General features: G+C 39.5%; 1 protein-coding gene across 8 annotated transcripts in view; it reads left to right on the forward strand.

Moving 5' to 3' along the window:
• PDE4DIP (phosphodiesterase 4D interacting protein) overlaps positions 1-22,536 on the forward strand; it is a gene marked incomplete at both ends in the record, with an annotated part of 218,443 nt that overhangs the window by 34,326 nt on the left and 161,581 nt on the right. For 7 of the 8 annotated variants that reach the window (XM_079696963.1, XM_079696965.1, XM_079696977.1 and 4 more), the window contains 2 exons: positions 10,984-11,039; positions 16,182-16,327. In XM_079696963.1, coding sequence (XP_079553089.1) covers positions 10,984-11,039; positions 16,182-16,327 — 202 coding nt within the window. Of the gene's footprint in view, positions 1-10,983; positions 11,040-16,181; positions 16,328-22,536 lie in introns of those variants that run through there. The other variant, XM_079696970.1, reaches the window with a different exon arrangement.

The raw sequence follows: 22,536 nt of genomic DNA on the forward strand, positions 1-22,536 counted from the left end.
TCTGGGAAGTGGTTTTTTCTGTCTCTGAAAGGATAAGTTGGCTGACCCTCATCACAAGGCCCTCTGCATTCTGGGTGGCTCAGGGGTAATTTATACAAGGCTGTGTGGAGTATCCAACCATTTAGTAGATGCACTGGGACACTGCTCCTATTGAAATGGGCAGAGAAATTGAAATTTTATTCTATAAATAAAATTCCAAACTGGGCTCAGAACATTCCACAAGTTGTCCCTGGCAAAAATTCAAATAGCATTTAAAGTTAGAAGAAAGTCCAGAATAAAAGAGATGTCATGGTGACCCAAGGTAGCTCTATCCAATTCTATTTTAAAACATTCAGAAGCACTGAGGACTTGTTTTCCTCTGTTTCAGGACATCTTCTGAGCTTTATGATCATCAAGACAAGCATGATCTGAATTTTCTTTTTTTTCATGGCTGAAGCACTTCACTAGTCATAGACTATTATAACAACAACAACTTGTATTTTTCATAGCATTTTAGTAGTTTCTAATACATTTTCCCTTAATCTGTCTCATTATCTCCATTATCTCATTATCTTCTTTTCTGCATGTTCCATTCTGCAGAAACTTCTTTCTCCCTTTGCTTTTCCAAGGCCAACTAGGGAACAGGTAACCTGCACCTGGTGTCTACTTATCCTGGCCAAGGTAGAAGAGTGTAAAGAAGCAATAACTGCTGATATATAGAAAGCATTGACTGACAAAGAAAATTGACTAATTTCTAGCACTTCATACAATTTGAGAATATATTTTCCACTTCATAATGTGGAATAACGTCATGTCATATTATAATACTTTACTTAATCATTATCCTATAGTGAGTCCTTTAGGTTTCCAGTTTTTAACTATTATAAGTAATTCTTGATAAACTCTAGGTGCATAAAGCATCTTCTTCCATGGGATTATTTTTGAATGATAGATGTTCAGAAGTAGAATAACTGTGTCAAACACTTCTAGTTCTTAAAAATACATTGCAGATTGCTCAGGGTTTAGACTCATATAACTCATATTAAAATGAAGGATATTTCATTCCATTTAAATATCTTTTTCAAGACCTGAGTCCCTATATTGCAGAAGGGGAAGTGGAGGCACACTGACCTAAAATGGCATATCCTAAGATAATCCCAGGTGAATCAGTAGCAACATTCTCAACTTTTAGCCTCTCCAGAGTAAAATGCTTCACTACTGCTATTAATCTCTGTTACCATCCTAAAGTGTTTCCTGAAACGATAAACAGAAAATTTCAATATAAGAAAGTCAAAGTGGATATAAATTACTTCAAAATTCTGCAAACATATTAGGATGTCTATTGCAAGGAGAGAAAAAAATAGATGCTGTATTTGGTTATGGGATTATGGCTAATACCCCTTATATGCTGCTTTAAAGCTAAGTCAGTATATGTTTTTTTGTTTGTTTGTTTTTTGTTTTTTTTTTTGCGGTACGCAGGCCTCTCACTGCTGCGGCCTCTCCCGCTGCGGAGCACAGGCTCCGGACGCGCAGGCCCAGCGGCCATGGCCCACGGGCCCAGCCACTCCGCGGCACGTGGGATCCTCCCCGACCGGGGCACGAACCCGCGTCCCCTGCATCGGCAGGCGGACCCCCAAACACTGCGCCACCAGGGAAGCCCAGTATATGTTTTTATAGCAGAAAGAAATTTACATTTATTCTACCAAGTGACAACATGTAAAGTTTGGAACTGAGTTGGTCTTAGAAAAGATTCTTCTGTGCATTATTTATAGATTTCCAGATTATTGGTGCCTTGGGGGCAGAGTTATTGCCAGCAGACCTAGGGAACTGGTGTCTCTTTACTCATCCTGAGCTAAAATTATTATGAGTGGGCCTTAATATACCAGTTGTTCCCGCCTACACACCTAGCGTTGCCTTTGCTAGGATAACTTTGTTTATTCTTTAGAGGTTAGTTTCAGCATTATCTCCTTTTGGAATTATTTTTGGAACCTACTTCTGGATGTTCTCTATAGCCAGAGCACACTCTGCCTTCTCTGTTACTGCATGTGGCTAGTTAGTTTACTTGGTATTTTACATACTCTATAAGTTTATTGGGAGAAGGAACTGTCTTTTGTCTCTAAATCTTCAGTATCTTACAATATTTCTAGCACATAGCAGATCCTCAGTTAAGAACTTTCTAGAGAACATTCCCTGCAAGGCTCATGTGAATATCTGTTTGGTAGGTGTCTCTTTACTATGGAATGGATACAGCAGGTTATCAAATCTTGATGCCATTATACATTCAAATTGTATTTATTCGTTGTTTAAGAAATATACATCAAATTCCTGTTACGATCTAGACTTCTTAAATGCTGGGTACCTGATAGTGAATGATATAAAAACCCTGCCTTCAGGGTGCTGACATTCTAGACAGGTCACAATGCACAAGTATATATTACTGCTGTAACTTGACCTCACAGTTCCTTAACTAATTCACTTCAGCACACCATGAACACAGCCATCCTTTGTAGCTCATCCTCACTCCAAGTTCTCTATCCTTAGGATCCTTAACACTGAAATTATATTCCTTGACCACATGGTCAAGTCCTCCATCTCTTCATTCTTTCTGAATATTCAGTTTACCTTATCACTTACTCCTTCATATCGTCCAGGCCATCTGCTCTTCATTCATCTCCCTACTGACCCGAGACCTCAGGGTCAGCTATTTCGAATCATTTTCAGCACTGCTTTAGAATCTCTTACTGCTTTAACAGTCCCCCACCCTTGGTAACCCTCAGTTAATTTTATTATCTTCTGGGATTCTATAAGCTTTGTTCCAGTACATTGTAAAACCACACTGAGAAGGAAGACTCTAGATTCATTCTTTCTAATATCAGGCAGGTTAATGGGCAGCTCTTCTCCTTCTCCCCTGACTCTTCCTCTTTCCCTAAAAGTGCAATCCTCAAAACCTCTGATTTCAATAATAGGAGTAAAATCAAGATGCAAAATTGCATGTTTGGCATTATTTCTATTTTGTGGAACTCACACAGGCATATAAACTGAAGAACAACTAAAAAGAAATACATGAAAATCTTTCTCAATGTTGCCTTTAAGTGGTAGCATTTTTTATTTTTCCTGTACACATTTCTCCTTTCCAAAATTTCTGGAAAGAACACATAATTCTTTAAAAATCATTAAAATCAGGCACTATAAAGGAAGGAAAAAGTAAAAGATTATGCAAATAAAAGATCAGGTGAAAACAGAAAAAAATCATCTATCTCTTGATGTTTGGTCAGGGGCTCTGAGATAGACTGAGCCACAGCCTCGGCATTCCCCAGTGCCTTGTGAATAGTGGTTGTTAATGAAAACTGCATTGCCAGGACCAAGAGTAAAAAGCACAAGCTAAGTTTTAGAAGTAGGTGGAGAGACCATATACCATCCCCGAGTGATGTGGCTGAATTCAGAGAAGATTATTTTCACATCTCTTTTGAAAGCGTGATGTCAGTGTCTTGGCTGATTCAGGGGACAGGGAAGAGAATTTATTAGATATTTGCATGTCTAATAACCTCATAAGGCAAAGTGAGGAAAATAATTATTTGAACTGCCTTTTATCTGTTTACAGTATTAAGAGGTTTCTCTGAACCTTAAGGAATAGCAGCATGAAAAATGTTAGTTCCTTTTAGGATAAAGACAGTGCAGGAGGAAAATAAGTCATAAAACTCAAAGTTGTTGCAGATGCACAGTGATGCTTGTAGCTCCTGGTAGCTATTGAGGACTTAGCACCACAGAAAACTGTCTCCCAGAGTTCCATCTGGCCACGGCCACACTCAGTGAATAGATCCTGTTGAGTGAAGGGTGTAATTGCAGCCTGTACTGGAGAAAAGTGGATGTTACTGTATCCATGCCAAGTCAGCTCACACTTAGTCAGCATGCAGAGGGAGACTCACAAGTGATGCTTTCTCTGTTCTGAGGGGCTTTGCCAGTTAAGCATTCCAGCTTGCAGAGGTTATAATGATAGGTCTTGAGATGAGAAAAAAAATTTATAATCTCGCTGTATTTATTATACGACAGTCTTGTGCTCTGCATCTGTGACTTCTACCGTATTTGCATTTGAATGTATGTTTTTGCAATTCTGTTGTCAAATGGGGGATGTTGGCAATATTTGGAGCAGACAAGATATACTCAGTGTCTCTCTTGGCAAGAGAAAAAAAGATCTGAGAAGTCTCAGAGCTTGTTCACTAATGGCCTTCCCAATTTTGATTGTGTCTATTTCCATCGCCTCTCCTGGCTGTCAGCTTATTCCCTTTGTCTTTTAGGGACAATGCCAAGTGTTATTACAGAAAGGATTCAGGGGAGGCATGAATATTTGGAGGAATGTGGGTAGAGATAGGGATGTATAAAATAGTGGATGACTCACTTTTCAGGATAGAACCTATGTAAGAAGTCATACTTGCCACTTCCTTTTTATGATTTTAATTCACTTGTCACATGGCATCTGTTATACCAGTACTCAAATACTCCATTGTGAGCTCTGTATGTATTGGGGATGAGTTGGTGTCCCAAGAAACAAATTTGTGTCAGGATTTGAGTCTAAATTGGATCTCCTCCTCACAGCAGCACTGCCCACACTTCCCTTCACCTCACTTTCTCAGGGGTCATTTCCCTGGAGTCAAGGCAGTTACAAAGGAGGCTCCTGGCAAAAGTGTGGGTAGAAATAGGGCATGTTGGACGAGTAAAAGTTTGGAGTCAGACAGATACAGCTTTCAAGTTCAGGCTTACCACCAACTAGCTGGATAATCTTGGGCAAATTACTTCATTGTTCTAGGCCTCTTGTTTCCTCATCTGTAAAATAGGGGTAACAGTACCTACTGAATTTTGTGAGAATTGAATGAGATAATGCCTAGAAAGTATCAGTCAGTCAATAAATGGTGGTGGGTGGTGATGGTTGTCCACAATATAATGTTAACTGTCGTTTAATTCAAGATTAGTGCCGAGGAAAATTCCAGTGTAAGAAAACACGTTGAACTGTAAAGTTACGCACAGGCAGTCTGAAGACTATTACCTGTAGATGTCTTTGTTTCTAAGTTGGCACTACTTGTGAAACCCTACCATTCAAAAATCCTCAGAGCTAGAGCATCACGTATTAAAGAAAGTAGGCCACAGTTCTCCTTGTCCTTCTGGCCCTTTTATATCTGCAAGAGTTGATTGTGGATATAAATTTAAAACATGAAAAAGAGATTCTTGAACATTAGAAAGATTTCTTTTATTTGCATCAGAATCTAGAAATTCATGTCAAACGAGCTTTAAAAATATGGAATTAGAACAGGGTGTGTGTTTGGGCCCCAGTAAACAGCAAACTTGAGCAATCTTCCTGTCACACTACATATCCCTCACTATCTGAGACGGCCACACTGAGACTAATCCCTTACATATTTTATCTTTTATCAAGGGCCTTAAAAGAAGACCAGTGTAAATAGATCAGAATATGTTCCTTAACTTTTTAAAGAAGAATTAACCTTTTAGTATAAAAATAGTAAGAAATTTAAAAAAGGAAGATATTCACTCGTATTTTCTACCATCGTAAACCCCCAGCCTTTTCACTCCTCTGGATTCTCTGCTACTCTGTATAGCCTGTATCTGTACACATTTTTACTCTAGTATAAATCTTAGTCCTAATCCTTTCTTGCTGACGTTATTTTAAATCACCTTTAGGGATTCTAAGTAGTTAGATGAAGCTGTAGTGTTTGAGGAGGGAAGTGTAGATGAAGAACTTGTTTTCCCTTTGACTCCCCCTAATACTCCTGCCTCAGGGTTAGAGTTTGGGGGAAGAAGGCTTGAGGAGGGGAAAGGTAAAAAGGAAGTTGGAAGGGGTCCTGAGGAGCAGTTAATACTTACTCAGGTTGGGGGGAGCAAAATAAAGCCCTGAACACACCCTTTATTTTCCTATTTTGGGACCCTTGTCATGTTTATTTATGTATTCATACCTATCCTCCAAGGCCTGAATTCAGTGTTCTCTGTTTTCTGTAGATTTCCTAGACCCCCCTCTCCTCATCGGGACAAAATTAATTGCTGTCTCATTTACGTTCTGAGATTTCTGTTTTCGATCTCATCCTTCTACTCATTATCTCTTTGAATCCTGTCCACCTCCCCCAGTAGACAACTCTGAGCACCTTGATTTCAGGGCATTTCTTTTTCACCTTTATGTTTTTGGAGCTTGTCATACAAGCAGCTCCTCAATAAATGTTTACGAAATGGAACGAAAAACTCTAAAAATAGCAACCAAGGCCCAGTTTTTTGCTCTAAGTGCCAGTATGGCAGATTGCTTTTCCTCCTCCTGAACTTTTGTTCATAATAAGAAAGCCATATAAGAAGGAGTTTGAGAGACAGAATGTGCCTCTGGGAGATGGCCTTTGTCCCTCAGCCTCACCGTGAAGGAAGGGTGGTGGCGCTCGATAAAGCGGGGGGTGGGGGGCAGACTGTGTGGTGCCCCGACGGCCTGAGTGTATGTGATTGCCTTGGGGAGGCAGCCTGAAAAAGCAGCCGCCACTTTGGGGGTTTGGACACTCTTATGGGAAGAAGTAGCCCTAGGTTAGTCATCTTAATAGGCTGACCAAGGAAAAGAAATTAATGGGGCCTCGACAGACAACAGCTCCTTAGATATAGTTTGGGGTGGTTTTGGTCTGCGATACTAGTATCTCGTAGTGTTCAAAGAATTGTTGCAGACCTGCTTTGTAATGTTGAAGTTGTATGATTGCCATCTTGCCCTTGCTCATGAATAATATGGTCCATTAACACAATCCATTGCTTTTCTCAGTCCACAAATTAAACGGACCAAAATACAAGGCAATAACATCAAATACACAGTTTGCAAAGATGGTCTATGGCTGCCTTATAGAAAATATCCCTCTGCAGACTCCATCTTGGTGTTACCCTTTGGTAAGGAAGGACCCAAGTTTCGACCCCTCCTCCCAATGTTATGAGAGACCAGACTAGTGGGACCAGTGAGCTGCTCACATCTTGGAAAGGAGCCATATGAATGGCCATTTTCAAGAAAAGCAAAATTGAGTGCTTGGCTAGTCCTAATGTAATTGAAACTACCATACTTAGAAAACTACTGGAAGAAATCACCAGAGCACAGTTTGACAGCATCAGAATGTAGCAGATAGCTCTGAGAGGAGCAGTTATTTTCTGATCATCCTCAACCTAATCACCCTGGAAAACTGTAGGAAAAGCTAGTACTGTGGGATATTGAATGTTGATGTATTGTTTGGGTCCACTATCTTCAGAGCTCCTTATCAGCAAGTCAGGAAAATGTGGGTAATACACCAGGCAGAAATTAAGTGGGTGAACACCTGGTAGGTGGGTTGTACTTGGAAAATGTTTGGTTCTTCAAATTAAGCAGGAGAGTGTCTCAGCAAAAATTAGTAAGTATGGGGAATTCCCTGGCGGTTCAGTGGTTAAGACTCCAAGCTTCTACTACAGGGGGTGCAGGTTCAATCCCTGGTTGGGGAACTAAGATCCAGTGTGCCGTGCAGTGCAGCCAAAAAAAAAAAAAAATTAGTAAGTATGATTTTAGTGGAATTGGTATCAGTATTGACACATTGGTGAGGTAGCGAGCAAAAAGGTAAGGCTCACTGAGGGAGAGTTTAGTTCATTTATACAAGAAAAGCATGTAAGGTGAAACATGCAGGTAACATGTATTGATAAGATAGAAGTATCTTTGGAGAAAGATTATATATGTACATCTATGCAGGAGAGCTGTAAGTGCCCTGGTGAACCACATGCTAGCTGAGCATGAGTCATTCATTGACTGATGTTTTTTTTAAAAAAAAAACTAGAAACACTTGAATTTGAGAAACTAGGACAAGGGTATACAATTTTTTCTGGGCTTGGGTAATAGAGAAAAATTAACCAACATATGTTACTGCTGTGTGTGTGTGTGTCTGTGTGGCCAGGCTTGGAGTCTGTCTCTAGCATACCCCAATTTTCTTTGCACTTTGGTTTATCAGATATTGTCACAAATTGCAATCCCCTAGACATACACCCTGTGTTTCTTCACCATGTGCCCCTTCTCTGGGGAAGCATCAAATTCCTTACCAACCTTTCGGAGCAGCTGAGTGAGCCCCACTCTCTGGCAATATGAGAGGGAACTTGAGCTGTTAACAGAGTTAAAGTGATTTTTAAAAAATCTCCCGAGACTACAGAAAGCCCATTAACTCAGTACTCATCCAAAGTGACCTCTCTACCCTTCTGGTTATTGCTTCATAGGCAGGCAGCCAGCTCAGTGTAAGTGTGGGGTTGGGGAGAAGGTGAAGTATCTTGTGGCATATGCATCGCCTTTTTGTAACTTTCTCCTGGTCTAGAATGTGGACTCTTCGGAGCAAGGAGAATTGAATGAGATCATGTCTGGAAAGTTCCCCCATCCTTGGAAAGTATTAAAGTGGGTTTTAATACTATTAGCATCTAGGAGAATAGAATTGTGTAATTATTGCAAGGAACCTTAGAAATTCATGCATGTCTTTTACACATATTTCAGGAAGCTGAAGCCCAGAGGTAAAAGTGACTTATAAGCCCCTTAGTAGCTTACCATCCCAAATTAATGAATTGTGTACTAAAGCCAATAGGTAACCCAAGACAGTGTCTTAAAGCAGAAATGAAAATTTTGTCTGCATTTGATCTATACCAGGGTGACAGCCTCAGAGACCTATAAGGAGCCAGGCTAGTATCATAAATGAGAGCACGAGCTAGAATTACAAGGAGAGGAAGTGACGGCAACTGTGGCAAACTGGAGAACATGTCTCTTCTGTTTAAAGGCAGCAGATTATCCCTCTGTGTGGGAAGGCAGGCCCAGTATTGCCAGACCCATTCATTTTGCAAGAGAAGTTAGAAATGGATCAACCTTGTATTGACCAAATCAAGCATGTTGGATGGGCTGAATTTGGCCTGAGGAATGGCTTTGCTCCTGACAGCAGATACACAGTTACCCAGGTCTGTGGGCTGAGCACAAAGGAATCCATCCAGTGCATGAATAGCAGCAGCTAGTTATAAGTTTTTTCCCCACAAATTTTTTAAGACATTGTTCTAGCTGATAGTTTCAAAATCCTTGCCCTACTTTTTCTCAACAGAGGGAAATCCATAAGTAGTACGTTCATCTCTTTCCTTCTTCACTCTCAGGGAAAGTTTTTAATGAGAAGTGGAGAAGGGGAAGAGACAGAGGGTCTGGAAGAACCCCAAGCCGGTGATCTGCTTTTGAATAATAAAGAATCACCAGGTGGTGGGTATAGTCCAGCCTGCCCTGCCTGGTACTTTCATGTCCATCTGGAACTTAACAAAGTGAAGATTCATGCCAAGATCCAGCCCTGAGGCAGAGAAGAAAGAACACCAACAGTTTCTAAATAAATGCCAGGCTCTCTTCCGCCTCTCTGTGAATGTCTTCTGGCTTTTAAAAAGAAAAGCCCTCTAAATCTCTGGCAATATAATTATTTTTAGAACAACTAACTGGGAGTACCCAAGGGTTTAAGGAATAAGCTAAATGTTGAAAGCATCTCTCTGTAGGATTATTGCAATCACCTCTCTGTTTCTGCCTTCCCCACCCAGAGAGTCTATTGTCAAAACATTAGCCAGACCTTTCAAAACAGTCGTCACTCAGTTCATCTCTTTTTTTTGACTCACAAGACTCCAGTGACTAAATTTCTGTCAATGTCCCAAAGGCTTTATACAATCTGCCCTCTGCCCAACTTTCCTATTATTTCCTTCACCTCACCTCCTGCTACTCAGTCTGCCCAGCCACACTGGCCTCCTTGTTGTTCCAGAAATGCTCTGGCATGCTCCCTACTAAGACCCTTTGCATTTGATGTCCCCTGCTTAGAAGACTCTGCCCAAATACTCATATTATTTCTTCTCAGAGAAACTTTGCCTCCTGAAAATTGAAATCCCTTTCTCCTCCCCATAGCTCCAGGATTCCCTACCTCTATTCCCTACATTAATTTTTTATAGTATCTGTCCCCAATTGCTACTGTACATTTTGCTTGTTTGTTTCCTTTTACTATAATATTAGTTCCATGAGTGCAGGCATTTTGGTCTGTTTTGTTCACTGCTACATTTGTGGAGCTTAAAACTGGTGCCTAAAAACATAGTAGGTGCTTAACAAGTATTTGTTAATACATTTTGAGACTTTTTTTCCCCTTCTGTGCTAGGAATCGTGGCCTTCACTGTGCTGGACATATACACCTCTGGCTACTGCATCATGGTGTTTTTAACATTTCCATTAATAGACTTTGTCTGTTTCCCAAGTTTTCTAGGTCAATTCTACTTCCTAAACATATCTTGATTTTTTTTTTTTTTTGCTTCTCTCCATTTCTCCTATCCTATCCCTTAGTTAAAACTGTCACAACTTCTTGCTTTCCCCAACTACTTTTGTTCCCTCTACACAGTGTCACTCAGCAGCCAAAATGATCTAAAGTCTAAATCTGGTCACTTACCATTCATTCCCTCATTTAAAATCTTTCAGTGGTTTCCCATTGACGTGCACATAAAACTCATATCCTTACCCCATCCCTCAGGGCCCTGCATGGTCTGGTTGCAAGATTGGCTTTCTCTGTTCCTCTAACAGGTCAAGTTCCTCCCTGACTCAGGGTCCTTACTGTTCCCTCATGATGGAACACTCTTCTGTTCCCGTTTTTCATCTGGCTGACATTCTCTTCCTCTCAGTTTAAATGCCCATTTCTCTGAGTCTCTCTACTAGTTAAATTACTCTGCGTATTCCTATTGTAGCACTTGCTACAACAGTAATTCAGTGCTTGTGGAACTGTTTGTCCAATGGCTGTTTCTACAAATACCTATTGAGGATAGAAACCCTTCCTGTGGGGTTTGTCTTTGTCTTTCCAGCACTTAACACTGTCCCTGATACATAGTACTAGCTTAATGATTGTGGAGAAATAAATAAAAATAGATGTCTTGCCACCCAGGGACTGGACACTGTGTGGGGTGGTATCTCATCAATTAACGATGTATTTCTCTCCACAGAGATTATTTTGCAGAAGATGATGGGGAGATGGTACCTAGAACGAGTCATGCAGCAGGTAAGGAGGTTGTGGGCCTTGCTTTGCTAAATTCTTGGTCTCCTGCTGATCATAATTCCCTTAAATTATAGACCCTTTAATTTCACCGTGGCATGTAGTATATAATTCTCCACCTTCCCAGAACAGTGCAGTAAATCATAACTGAAATACTTATGCGAACTCTTCATACTTTTTTTTAATTTTAAATTTTTAAAAATTTTATTTACTTATTTTTCGCTGCATTGGGTCTTCATTGCTACGTGCGGGTTTTCTCTAGTTGCGTCAGGCGGGGGCTACTCTTTGTTGTGGTGCAGGGGCTTCTCATTGCTGTGGCTTCTCTTGTTGTGGAGCACGGGCTGTAGGTGGATGAGCTTCTGTAGTTGTGGCACGCGGGCTTCAGTAGTTGTGGCTTGCGGGCTTAGTTGCTCCGTGGCATGTGGGATCTTCCCAAACCCATGTCCCTTACATTGGCAGGCAGATTCTTAACCACTGCACCACCAGGGAAGTCCCAACTCTTCATACTTTTAACAGTTCTGTAATTGCAAGTTAAAGTCACTTGTAAAATGATTAAGATAGATTCTTCCACTGAAATGAAATCTCTAATATACCATTAAAATGAGTATAATAACAGGGTCAACCTCATAAATGAGATTAGAAAAGCTCTTAGTACAGAGCTTGTCAAGGAATAAACACCCAGTAAATATTATTATTATTAATGTATTCATAATAATATATCATTTCTGCACTGACATTAGCTAGGGGCCTACCTAAATTACAAAACCAAAGTGAAAATAACTCTCTTCTGGGAGCTATTTTTCACAAAAACTTTTAGTCACTTGGTGTTTTACTTACTTTGCTAAGTGAGTTGCCTTTTCACACCAGCCTTGAAGCACAGATTGTTCATATGCACAATGTAGAAAAAAGTTTTTAATTTGAATGTGTTAAGGACTTTGGAGTCACTTAAAATTAGCCTTTGTAATTGTGTATGTGAAATCTATAAATTCTACGGGCCTACCATACTCATTTTGAGCATCAAGAGTCTCCATTTTGAGGTAAAAATTGAAGGACTAGGGCAAAATAGAAGGGGAATGAAGAAAATGCCTACTATAAGCAGGATATTAGGCTGGGTACTTTCACTGATTATTTCATTTAATCCATATAAATGCTCTGTGAGGTAAACATTATTATACCCATTTTTTACAGAGGCAGTGATGCTCAGCAAAATTAAGAGATTTGCCTAAATTCCCACAATTAGCAAGTGGTCAGGATTCATATCCAATCTTTTTTTCTTTAACATTTTCATTGTGTCCATATCCAATCTTCAAAGCCTCTTATCTTTTACCATATCCTATGAATCTAACTGTAATGTATTGTTATTTTATCAAATTTTCTTCCATTTAATTGCCTATTTAATTTCACCTAAATGTGGAAAAAATCATTTTTTCTAACTTATTTTAATTAAAACATTTGCATTTACTTAGAAATATCAAGTTATTAACAAAACCATTACTATTACTACTACTATTATTATTATTAATTTGCAATCACAGTGTGGTATACAATTAACAGGACAACAATTATTTTGAACAAACTGAATCAAAGACAATTGAAAATGGGAAAAAACCCAACTCTATCTGTAAGTAATTTGTGCTGTGTACCAATAAAACCTGCTTTAAATTTCTGTGCTAATTTAAACCCCTGTACTCTATCAGGCAAGGTTAGTGGCTATTGAAAATACCATTAAGTATAGGGCTATCTAAAGACACAGTTGATAGTACGTTATTTTACAAACATGAAAAGACAGTGTACAGTGTCCAGTTTAAAAACAAATCATATAAATCATATGGCCTTGCATTCCCCCCCCTTTTTTTCTTTAAAATTGGTTATGTAATGAGTAGTTAAATACTTCTAGACAAGAAAAAACCTGCCCCTGGAACCACACTGTTTATCATCATTATTTTTTTTTAATCTTCATCTTCTTCATATTTCTCTTTGTTATCATCTTCTCGACCCTTTTGTCTTTCTTCTTTTTCTTTCTTTCTTTCTTTTTTTTTTTAAACAGGGAATGCTCTTCTTCTTTTTTTTTTTTTTGGCCGTGCCCTGTGGCTTGTGGGATCTTAGTTCCCTGACCAGGGTTTGAACCCCAGCAATGAGCATTTAAAAAAAAATTCTGAGAAGTTGATTGAAGCATCTGGGGACTTTTTCTTGCATTCCTTCTGGAAAGTTTGTAGAAAGAAAGAGAAAGAGGGAAGGAGGGAGGGAGGCATATATTCTCCCATCCCATAGGTTGCCCTTTCATTCTATTGATGGTTTCCTTTGCTGAACAGAAGCTTTTTAGTTTGATGTAGTCCCACTTGTTTATTTTTGCTTTTGTTGCCTTTGCTTTTGGTGCCCATGCATATATGGTCCATTAATTTTTGACAAAGGAGATAAGAATATACAAGGGAGGAAGGAAGGAAAGAGAAAAGAGAAAGGGGGAAAAAAGAAAAGAAAAGGAAAGGACAGAAAAAGAGCATATTGTGGTATTTTTCTTCTTGGCCCTTTCAGATCGCCTTTGCCCATGTGTCTATGTCTAGTTAACTTTTCCTCAGTGAGGTACAGAGTCACCTAGAGCCCATTTCACTCTCACTTGCACTGACACTGTCTATGGATCTCAGTGTGTTGCTATGCCTGTCATTCTTTCTGATTAAAAAAAAAATTGTTCAGTAATAAAGGTGCATTGCTTCTTACTGTCAGCCAAGAAAGATGTATTTTTCTATGTCTTCTGCCTGAGTCTACAACCCCAAGCCCACCTCAATCGGTGGTCATTTGCGTACCATGCTTGACGTAAGCCCTGATTTCTTATTCTTTCACAGTGTTACTTCTCCAAGGCAGGCCTAGGGTGAGTAGCAGCTTAGCCTTCACTAGCTTCTCCCAGGGCAGTGCTTCCTTTGGTTAATGGAAAGACTGTGTCTCTTCCCCTTTGCCTGTTTTTCCCTGACTCTCAGGCCTGTTACAATCCCCTTCCCTGCTAAAATAACACAGTATTAGCATACTGCTAGGAAGGTTGAATGGAAGGAACGTGGGATTGGTTCTGCCACTTTTTGCAATGTAATCTTGGGCAAGCAAACTTGCTGAACCTTTATTTACTGATTAGTTAAATGAGTGTAATAATCACATCAGTCTATTTCACTGGTTGCAGTAACTATAAATGAAATTATTCCTGTACAATAACCTAAAAGATCCTCTGTAGAGAGATTTTGTAGAAATACTTCTTAGCTAGTAGCTTGATTTTTTATTTCAAATAAAGCTATGGTTCAGTTATCTTTGGTCATGTGACACACCACGCTAAAACTTAGTGGCTTAAATACATATAGTTGATTCCGTTTGTTATACAGCAGCAACTAACACAACACTGTTAAGTAATTATACTCCAATAAAGATGTTAAAAATAAATAATGAATAAATAAATAAATAAACAAACAAACAAGTAAATAAAACTTAGTGGCTTAAAACAGGGGTCAGCAAACTGCAGCCCATAGGCCCAATTGCCAGTATTTGTAAACAAAGTTTTATAAAAGCACAGTCATGCTCATTCACTAACATATTTTCTGCATGTTCTTTGAGCTATCAGGTCAGAGTTGAGTAGCTGTGACAGAGTTGATGCCCATGAGCCTAAAATATTTACTATCTGGCCCTTTAAGAAAAAGTTTGCCCACTCAAGCTTAAAACAACAGTGGTTTATTATTTCTCACAATCCTGGATGTTAGCAAACTGGACATTTCTTCTGTTGGTCTCACTTGGGATCACTCAAATAACTGCCATCACTCAAATAATCTGACAGCTTTTCTTTAATGTCTTTATTGGAGTATAATTGCTTTACAATGGCGTGTTAGCTTCTGCTGTACAACAAAGTGAATCAGCTATAGGTATACATATATCCCCATATCCCCTCCCTCTTGAGCCTCCCTCCCACCCTCCCTGTCCCACCCCTCTAGTTCATCACAAAACATCGAGCTGATCTCCTTGTGCTATGCAGCAGCTTCCCACTAGCCATCCATTTTACATTTGGTAGTGTATATATGTCAATGCTACTCTCTCACTTCGTCCCAGCTTCCCCTTCCCCCCCGTGTCCTCAAGTCCATTCTCTACGTCTGCATCTTTATTCCTGCCCTGCCCCTAGCTTCATCAGTACCGTTTTTTTAGATTCCATACATATATGTTAGCATATGGTATTTGTTTTTCTCTTTCTGACTTACTTCAATCTGTATGACAGACTCTAGGTCCAACCACCTCATTACAAATAACTCAGTTTTGTTCCTTTTTATGGCTGAGTAATATTCCATTGTATATATGTGCCACATCTTCTTTATCCATTCATCTGTCAATGGACATTTAGGTTGCTTCCATGTCCTGGCTATTGTAAATAGTGCTGCAATGAATATTGTGGTACATGCATCTTTTTGAATTATGGTTTTCTCAGGGTATATGCCCAGTAGTTGGATTGCTGGGTCATATGGTAGTTCTATTTGTAGTTTTTTAAGGAACCTCCATACTGTTCTCCATAGTGGCTATATCAATTTACATTCCCACCAACAGTGCAAGAAGGTTCCCTTTTCTCCACACCCTCTCCAACGTTTATTGTTTCTACAATCTGACAGCTTGACTGGGAATGAGGGTCTGAGACAGGCTTTCTCAAGTGTCTGGCAGTGGTGACTGGCATCTTCATTCCCCCTGTACTTGGCCTTTCCTCCCCCTGGAAGGTAGTCTGGGCTTCTTCACAACAAGGTAGTCTTGGGGTTTTAGGAAGGCAAGGACAGAAATGCAAGGCCTCTCAAGGCCTAGTCTCCTGAACGCATCCAACAGCAGCATTTTCATCACATTCTCTAGGTCAAAGCAAGTCACTAAGCCAACCCAGATTCAAGGGGTAGAGAAATAGACCCCACTTCTTGATGACAGGAGAAGGAACATCACATGACAAAGGCGTGTGGACATAACCTAGTGTGCTATGCTGGGGACCACTACTAATATGATCTACCACAGGCTACTGTATGTGAACTGCTTCTCTGTGGCCTAGAATTGGTTCATATTTTGCAGAAACCAAATTCTGCTGGAACATGCAGGTTGGGATGATCATAATGCCACTATTTTATACAATTTTCTGTTGTTCTGTTTCACTGGCAGCTTTTCTTAGTGACACCAAAGATCGAGGCCCTCCAGCGCAGTCACAGACCTGGAGAAGTGGTGAGAAGGTCCCCTTTGGGCATTCCTTGAGAGCATTTGAAAGACCCCTTCAGGTGCAGACCCAGGCTCTTCGAGACTTTGAGAGGGTAAGTCACATGGGTGGATAATTGTTATCCCAGTTAGAAGGAGTATCAGGGGATAGTGGTGTCTTATAAAAATATGACCCATAATTTAGCTTGGATTATGGGTATTCTTATCAAAATGTTGTCTCTTTCAATAGCATTTATCCCAATAAGCTTATGCACTGTTAGTTATATGCTGAGCACTGTGGTTCATGGGCAATTGCCTGTACCACTATTTCTGTCTTAACATTTTTACCCCTGGTTTACTTCTTAGATAAATTTAGGAAGTTTAAATGGCACCCCAAGAATCTGTAGGTGGGCCATAGTGAGCCCAGGAGACCTAGTCAGTAGGCTGGCATTATATGCTCTGCTGCTGGCTTGGACCACTCTGGATATCTGGATACCGTCTGCAGCATGAGGTGGCTCAGCCACAGCCATTTGCTTCTCAACAAGAATCTGGCATTGTTGCTTGAAACTCCTGATTTAACTCTTGAAGTGCTCTGCATCTTGATAGGTTTATCCGTAGATTTGGCCAAAAGCCAAATTACTGACAATGTAATACAGGCCCCCAGTTCCCTGTGCCCTGGTTTGATCCAAGGAGGTCTGCACAATAGAACCTACCTACTGGAAACTATCTACGGCCTGGAAAGAGCACCCAGGATTTCTTACATCCCTGTGTGCTAAAAAAGGAAACAGCTCTTTGGTGCCCCCTGGGGGTTGCCCAGGAATCAGGACACACATGAATACTGTGTAAAAATGCCCTGAGATGTGTGGGTTTCTTTCATTCTTGAATTGATAGCTTTTGTTATATAAAATAAAAATTCCATTTTCAAAAAAAGGTTAATAAAGTAGTGTTGACATGGGTTTACCCTGTCTTCTTTCAATTTATAAATAGAAATGTTTCACTAGGACCTAATGTACATCCTACCAGACATTCCTGTGGACAAAGAATGTGTTCCATATAATGTGTGCCTGAGAATCTAAACAGCCCACTCTTGGTTTTTGTGCTCAGAGTTGTCATGGCCACCGTTTTTTTAAAAAAAAGACAGAGTTTGCAGGAATATTAAGTGGTTTTGAAGACTAACCCTCTGAATAGCTGTGGTGCTGGTGGTAGGAGTGGGGCAGTACCACCCACCCCCTTCCTCTTTTCTGCCTTTTGCATCTACTGCAGTGCAGAAAGGGTGAGCAGAGCTGCGGCACTCCCCAAAGCTGTGAGGGTGCTCTCTGAAAGGCAGTCTGCCTGCATGTTCCTTTTGGTGGAGAGGTGATTTGGATCATAGAAATGAAGGGTGTCACCTCCACTGATCAGATGAATGCCCAGGTGCTGTGGGAGCAGGAAAATAATGGGCTGAGCTGGGTGATGAGCAGGGGTCAGCTGACTTTCAACTGTGGAGTCCTAAGTCTTCTTCTCTGAGCAATAAGGTCTAATATCGCTGGTTAGTCCTTACTCCTCAATGCTGGGAACCACTGACAGAAACCAACGTAGGATGCAGAGAAAAGGCCAGTAAGAGATATTTTACATGTCTCTCCCCTATGTGTCAAGCAGTATATAAATAACAATGAGGCTACAGCACATGCATTTGTCAGAATGGTCATTGTCAGTAAACCAAGCTGCGACCCGCTCACAGGTCTGTTCATTCTTACATCCATTCATCCATCCATCCATTCATTCTGTAGACTTTGAATGATAACACCTGCTGTTTGAAGAATCTCCATGAAAGGATTTGAAAATTAGAGGAAACATTAGTTAGAAAAAAAAATGTAGGAGGGAGAGTGACACATTCCAATGTCCCACCCTAAAAACTGGTAAAACACTAAATAACATGATATTTTCTCTAAAGTTTAAATCATGCATTCAGTAGCCTTGGGATAAAGGATGAGAACTGTACTCGGAAAGGGGAAAGGGAAATATTAAAGGTTTGTGCCAGAGAAAGGTCGGCTCCTCCAGGGCATGAAGCAGATGTCAAAGAGATACAGGCCTGGGCTGGGCAGCCAGGAATCCATCTGTCTTAGTCCATTCAGGCTACTATAACTCAGGCTGGGTAGCTTATAAACAACAGAGATTTATTTCTCACAGTCCTGGAGGGTGGAAGTCCAAGACCAGGGCACCAGCATGGTTACCTTCTGGTGAAGGCCCTCTTACTGGTTCATAGCTGATGCCTTTTCACTATGTTCTTACATGGCAGAATGGGCTAGGGATCTTTCTGAAGCTTCTTTTATAAGACATGAAACCCAAAGGCCCATCTCCTAATATAGTACCATCATCTTTGAGGTTTAGGATTTCAACATATGAATGGGGGAAAGGGGAACATATTCAGACCATGGCGCCATCCTTACTTCACTTATCCCTGCAACAAATACTTGATCACTTCAAATAAGATGCTATCCCTATCCTTAGTAATAGTCTATTGGGAAATACAGACATTGCATTACTTACAATATAAGGTGTCCTTATGGTAAAGATAAGGACAGTGTACTCTGAGATCTTGAGAGATAATGTTTAATTTTATTAAAGGACAGAGAAGGGCCTCCTACAAGAGGACACCTCTCATGGGACTGCACATTTAGTGAGGTCTTCAAAGTTCAGTTAGATTTTACCAGTTAGAGAAGAAGATTATAATATTCGGGACAACGGGGAAATTTGGGTGAAAGGAAGAGAAGTCAGCCTGCAAAAAGGAGACCCCAAACACAGTAAGATAAGCAAAATGAGAAGACAGAAAAACACACAGCAGGAGAAGGAGCAAGATAAAAACCCACCAGACCTAACAAATGAAGAGGAAATAGGCAGTCTATCTGAAAAAGAATTCAGAATAATGATAGTAAAGATGATCCAAAATGTTGGAAATAGAATAGACAAAATGCAAGAAACAGTTAACAAGGACCTAGAAGAACTAAAGATGAATCAAGCAATGATTAAAAACACAATAAATGAAATGAAAAATACTCTAGATGGGATCAATAGCAGAATAACTGAGGCAGAAGAACAGATAAGTGATCTGGAAGATAAAATAGTGGAAATAACTACTGCAGAGCAGAAGAAAGAAAAAAGAATGAGAAGAACTGAGGACAGTCTCAGAGACCGCTGGGACAACATTAAATGCACCAACATTCGAATTATAGGGGTTCCAGAAGAAGAAGAGAAAAAGAAAGGGACTGAGAAAATATTTGAAGAGATTATAGTTGAAAACTTCCCTAATATGGGAAAGGAAATAGTTAATCAAGTCCAGGAGGCACAGAGAGTCCCATACAGGATAAATCCAAGGAGAAATACGCCAAGACACATATTAATCAAACTGTCAAAAATTAAATACAAAGAAAACATATTAAAAGCAGCAAGGGAAAAACAAAAAATAACTCACAAGGGAATCCCCATAAGGTTAACAGCTGATCTCTCAGCAGAAACTCTGCAAGCCAGAAGGGACTGGCAGGACATATTTAAAGTGATGAAGGAGAAAAACCTGCAACCAAGATTACTCTACCCAGCAAGGATCTCATTCAGATTTGATGGAGAAATTAAAACCTTTACAGACAAGCAAAAGCTGAGAGAGTTCAGCACCACCAAACCACCTTTGCAACAAATGCTAAAGGAACTTCTCTAGGCAAGAAACACAACAGAAGGAAAAGACCTACAATAACGAACCCAAAACAATTAAGAAAATGGGAATAGGAACATGCATATCGATAATTACCTTAAATGTAAATGGACTAAATGCTCCCACCAAAAGACACAGATTGGCTGAATGGATACAAAAACAAGACCCATATATATGCTGTCTACAAGAGACCCACTTCAGACCTAGAGACACATACAGACTGAAAGGAAGGGGATGGAAAAAGATATTCCATGCAAATGGAAACCAAAAGAAAGCTGGAGTAGCAATTCTTATATCAGACAAAATAGACTTTAAAATAAAGACTACTAGAAGAGACAAAGAAGGACACTACATAATGATCAAGGGATCGATCCAAGAAGAAGATGTAACAATTGTAAATATTTATGCACCCAACATAGGAGCACCTCAATACATAAGGCAAATACTAACAGCCATAAAAGGGGAAATCGACAGTAACACATTCATAGTAGGGGACTTTAACACCCCACTTTCACCAATGGACAGATCATCCAAAATGAAAATAAATAAGGAAACACAAGCTTTAAATGATACATTAAACAAGATGGACTTAATTGATATTTATAAGACATTCCATCCAAAAACAACAGAATACACATTTTTCTCAAGTGCTCATGGAACATTCTCCAAGATAGATCATATCTTGGGTCACAAATCAAGCCTTGGTAAATGTAAGAAAATTGAAATTGTATCAAGTATCTTTTCCGACCACAATGCTATGAGAGTAGATATCAATTACAGGAAAAGATCTGTAAAAAATACAAACACATGGAGGCTAAACAATACACTACTTAAAAACGAAGTGATCACTGAAGAAATCAAAGAGGAAATTAAAACATACCTAGAAACAAATGACAATGGAGACACGACGACCCAAAACCTATGGGATGCAGCAAAAGCAGTTCTAAGAGGGAAGTTTATAGCAATACAATCCCACCTTAAGAAACAGGAAACATCTAGAATAAACAACCTAACCTTGCACCTAAAGCAATTAGAGAAAGAAGAACAAAAACATCCCTAAGTTAGCAGAAGGAAAGAAATCATAAAAATCAGATCAGAAATAAATGAAAAAGAAATGAAGGAAATGATAGCAAAGATCAATAAAACTAAAAGTGGTTCCTTGAGAAGATAAACAAAATTGATAAACCATTAGCCAGACTCATCAAGAAAAAAAGGGAGAAGACTCAAATCAATAGAATTAGAAATGTAAAAGGAGAAGTAGCAACTGACACTGCAGAAATACAAAAGATCATGAGAGATTACTACAAGAAACTCTATGCCAATAAAATGGACAACCCGGAAGAAATGGACAAATTCTTAGAAATGCACAACCTGCCAAGACTGAATCAGGAAGAAATAGAAAATATGAACAGACCGATCACAAGCACTGAAATTGAAACTGTGATTAAAAATCTTCCAACAAACAAAAGCCCAGGACCAGATGGCTTCACAGGCGAATTCTATCAAACATTTAGAGAAGAGCTAACACCTATCCTTCTCAAACTCTTCCAAAATATAGCAGAGGGAGGAACACTCCCAAACTCATTCTACAAGGCCACCATCACCCTGATACCAAAACCAGACAAGGATGTCACAAAGAAAGAAAACTACAGGTCAATATCCCTGATGAACATAGATGCAAAAATCCTCAACAAAATACTAGCAAACAGAATCCAACAGCACATTAAAAGGATCATACACCATGATCAAGTGGGGTTTATTCCAGGAATGCAAGGATTCTTCAATATACGCAAATCAATCAACGTGATACACCATATTAACAAATTGAAGGAGAAAAACCATATGATCATCTCAATAGACGCAGAGAAAGCTTTCGACAAAATTCAACACACATTTATGACCAAAACCCTGCAGAAAGTAGGCATAGAGGGAACTTTCCTCAACATAATAAAGGCCATATATGACAAACCCACAGCCAACATCATCCTCAATGATGAAAAACTGAAAGCATTTCCACTAAGATCAGGAACAAGACAAGGTTGCCCCCTCTCACCACTCTTATTCAACATAGTTTCGGAAGTTTTAGCCACAGCAATCAGAGAAGAAAAGGAAATAAAAGGAATCCAAATCGGAAAAGAAGAAGTAAAGCTGTCACTGTTTGCAGATGACATGATACTATACATAGAGAATCTTAAAGATGCTACCAGAAAACTACTAGAGTTCATCAATGAATTTGGTAAAGTAGCAGGATACAAAATTAAAGCACAGAAATCTCTGGCATTCCTATACAGTAATGATGAAAAATCTGAAAGTGAAATCAAGAAAACACTCCCATTTACCAGTGCAACAAAAAGAATAAAATATCTAGGAATAAACCTACCTAAGGAGACAAAAGACCTGTATGCAGAAAATTATAAGACACTGATGAAAGAAATTAAAGATGATACAAATAGATGGAGAGGTATACCATGTTCTTGGATTGGAAGAATCAACATTGTGAAAATGACTATACTACCCAAAGCCATCTACAGATTCAATGCAATCCCTATCAAACTACCACTGGCATTTTTCATAGAACTAGAACAACAAATTTCACAATTTGTATGGAAACACAAAAGACCCCGAATAGCCAAAGCAATC

Source organism: Hyperoodon ampullatus, assembly GCF_949752795.1.
Source record: "Hyperoodon ampullatus genome assembly, chromosome: 2".
In the NCBI taxonomy this organism is placed as follows: domain Eukaryota; kingdom Metazoa; phylum Chordata; class Mammalia; order Artiodactyla; family Ziphiidae; genus Hyperoodon; species Hyperoodon ampullatus.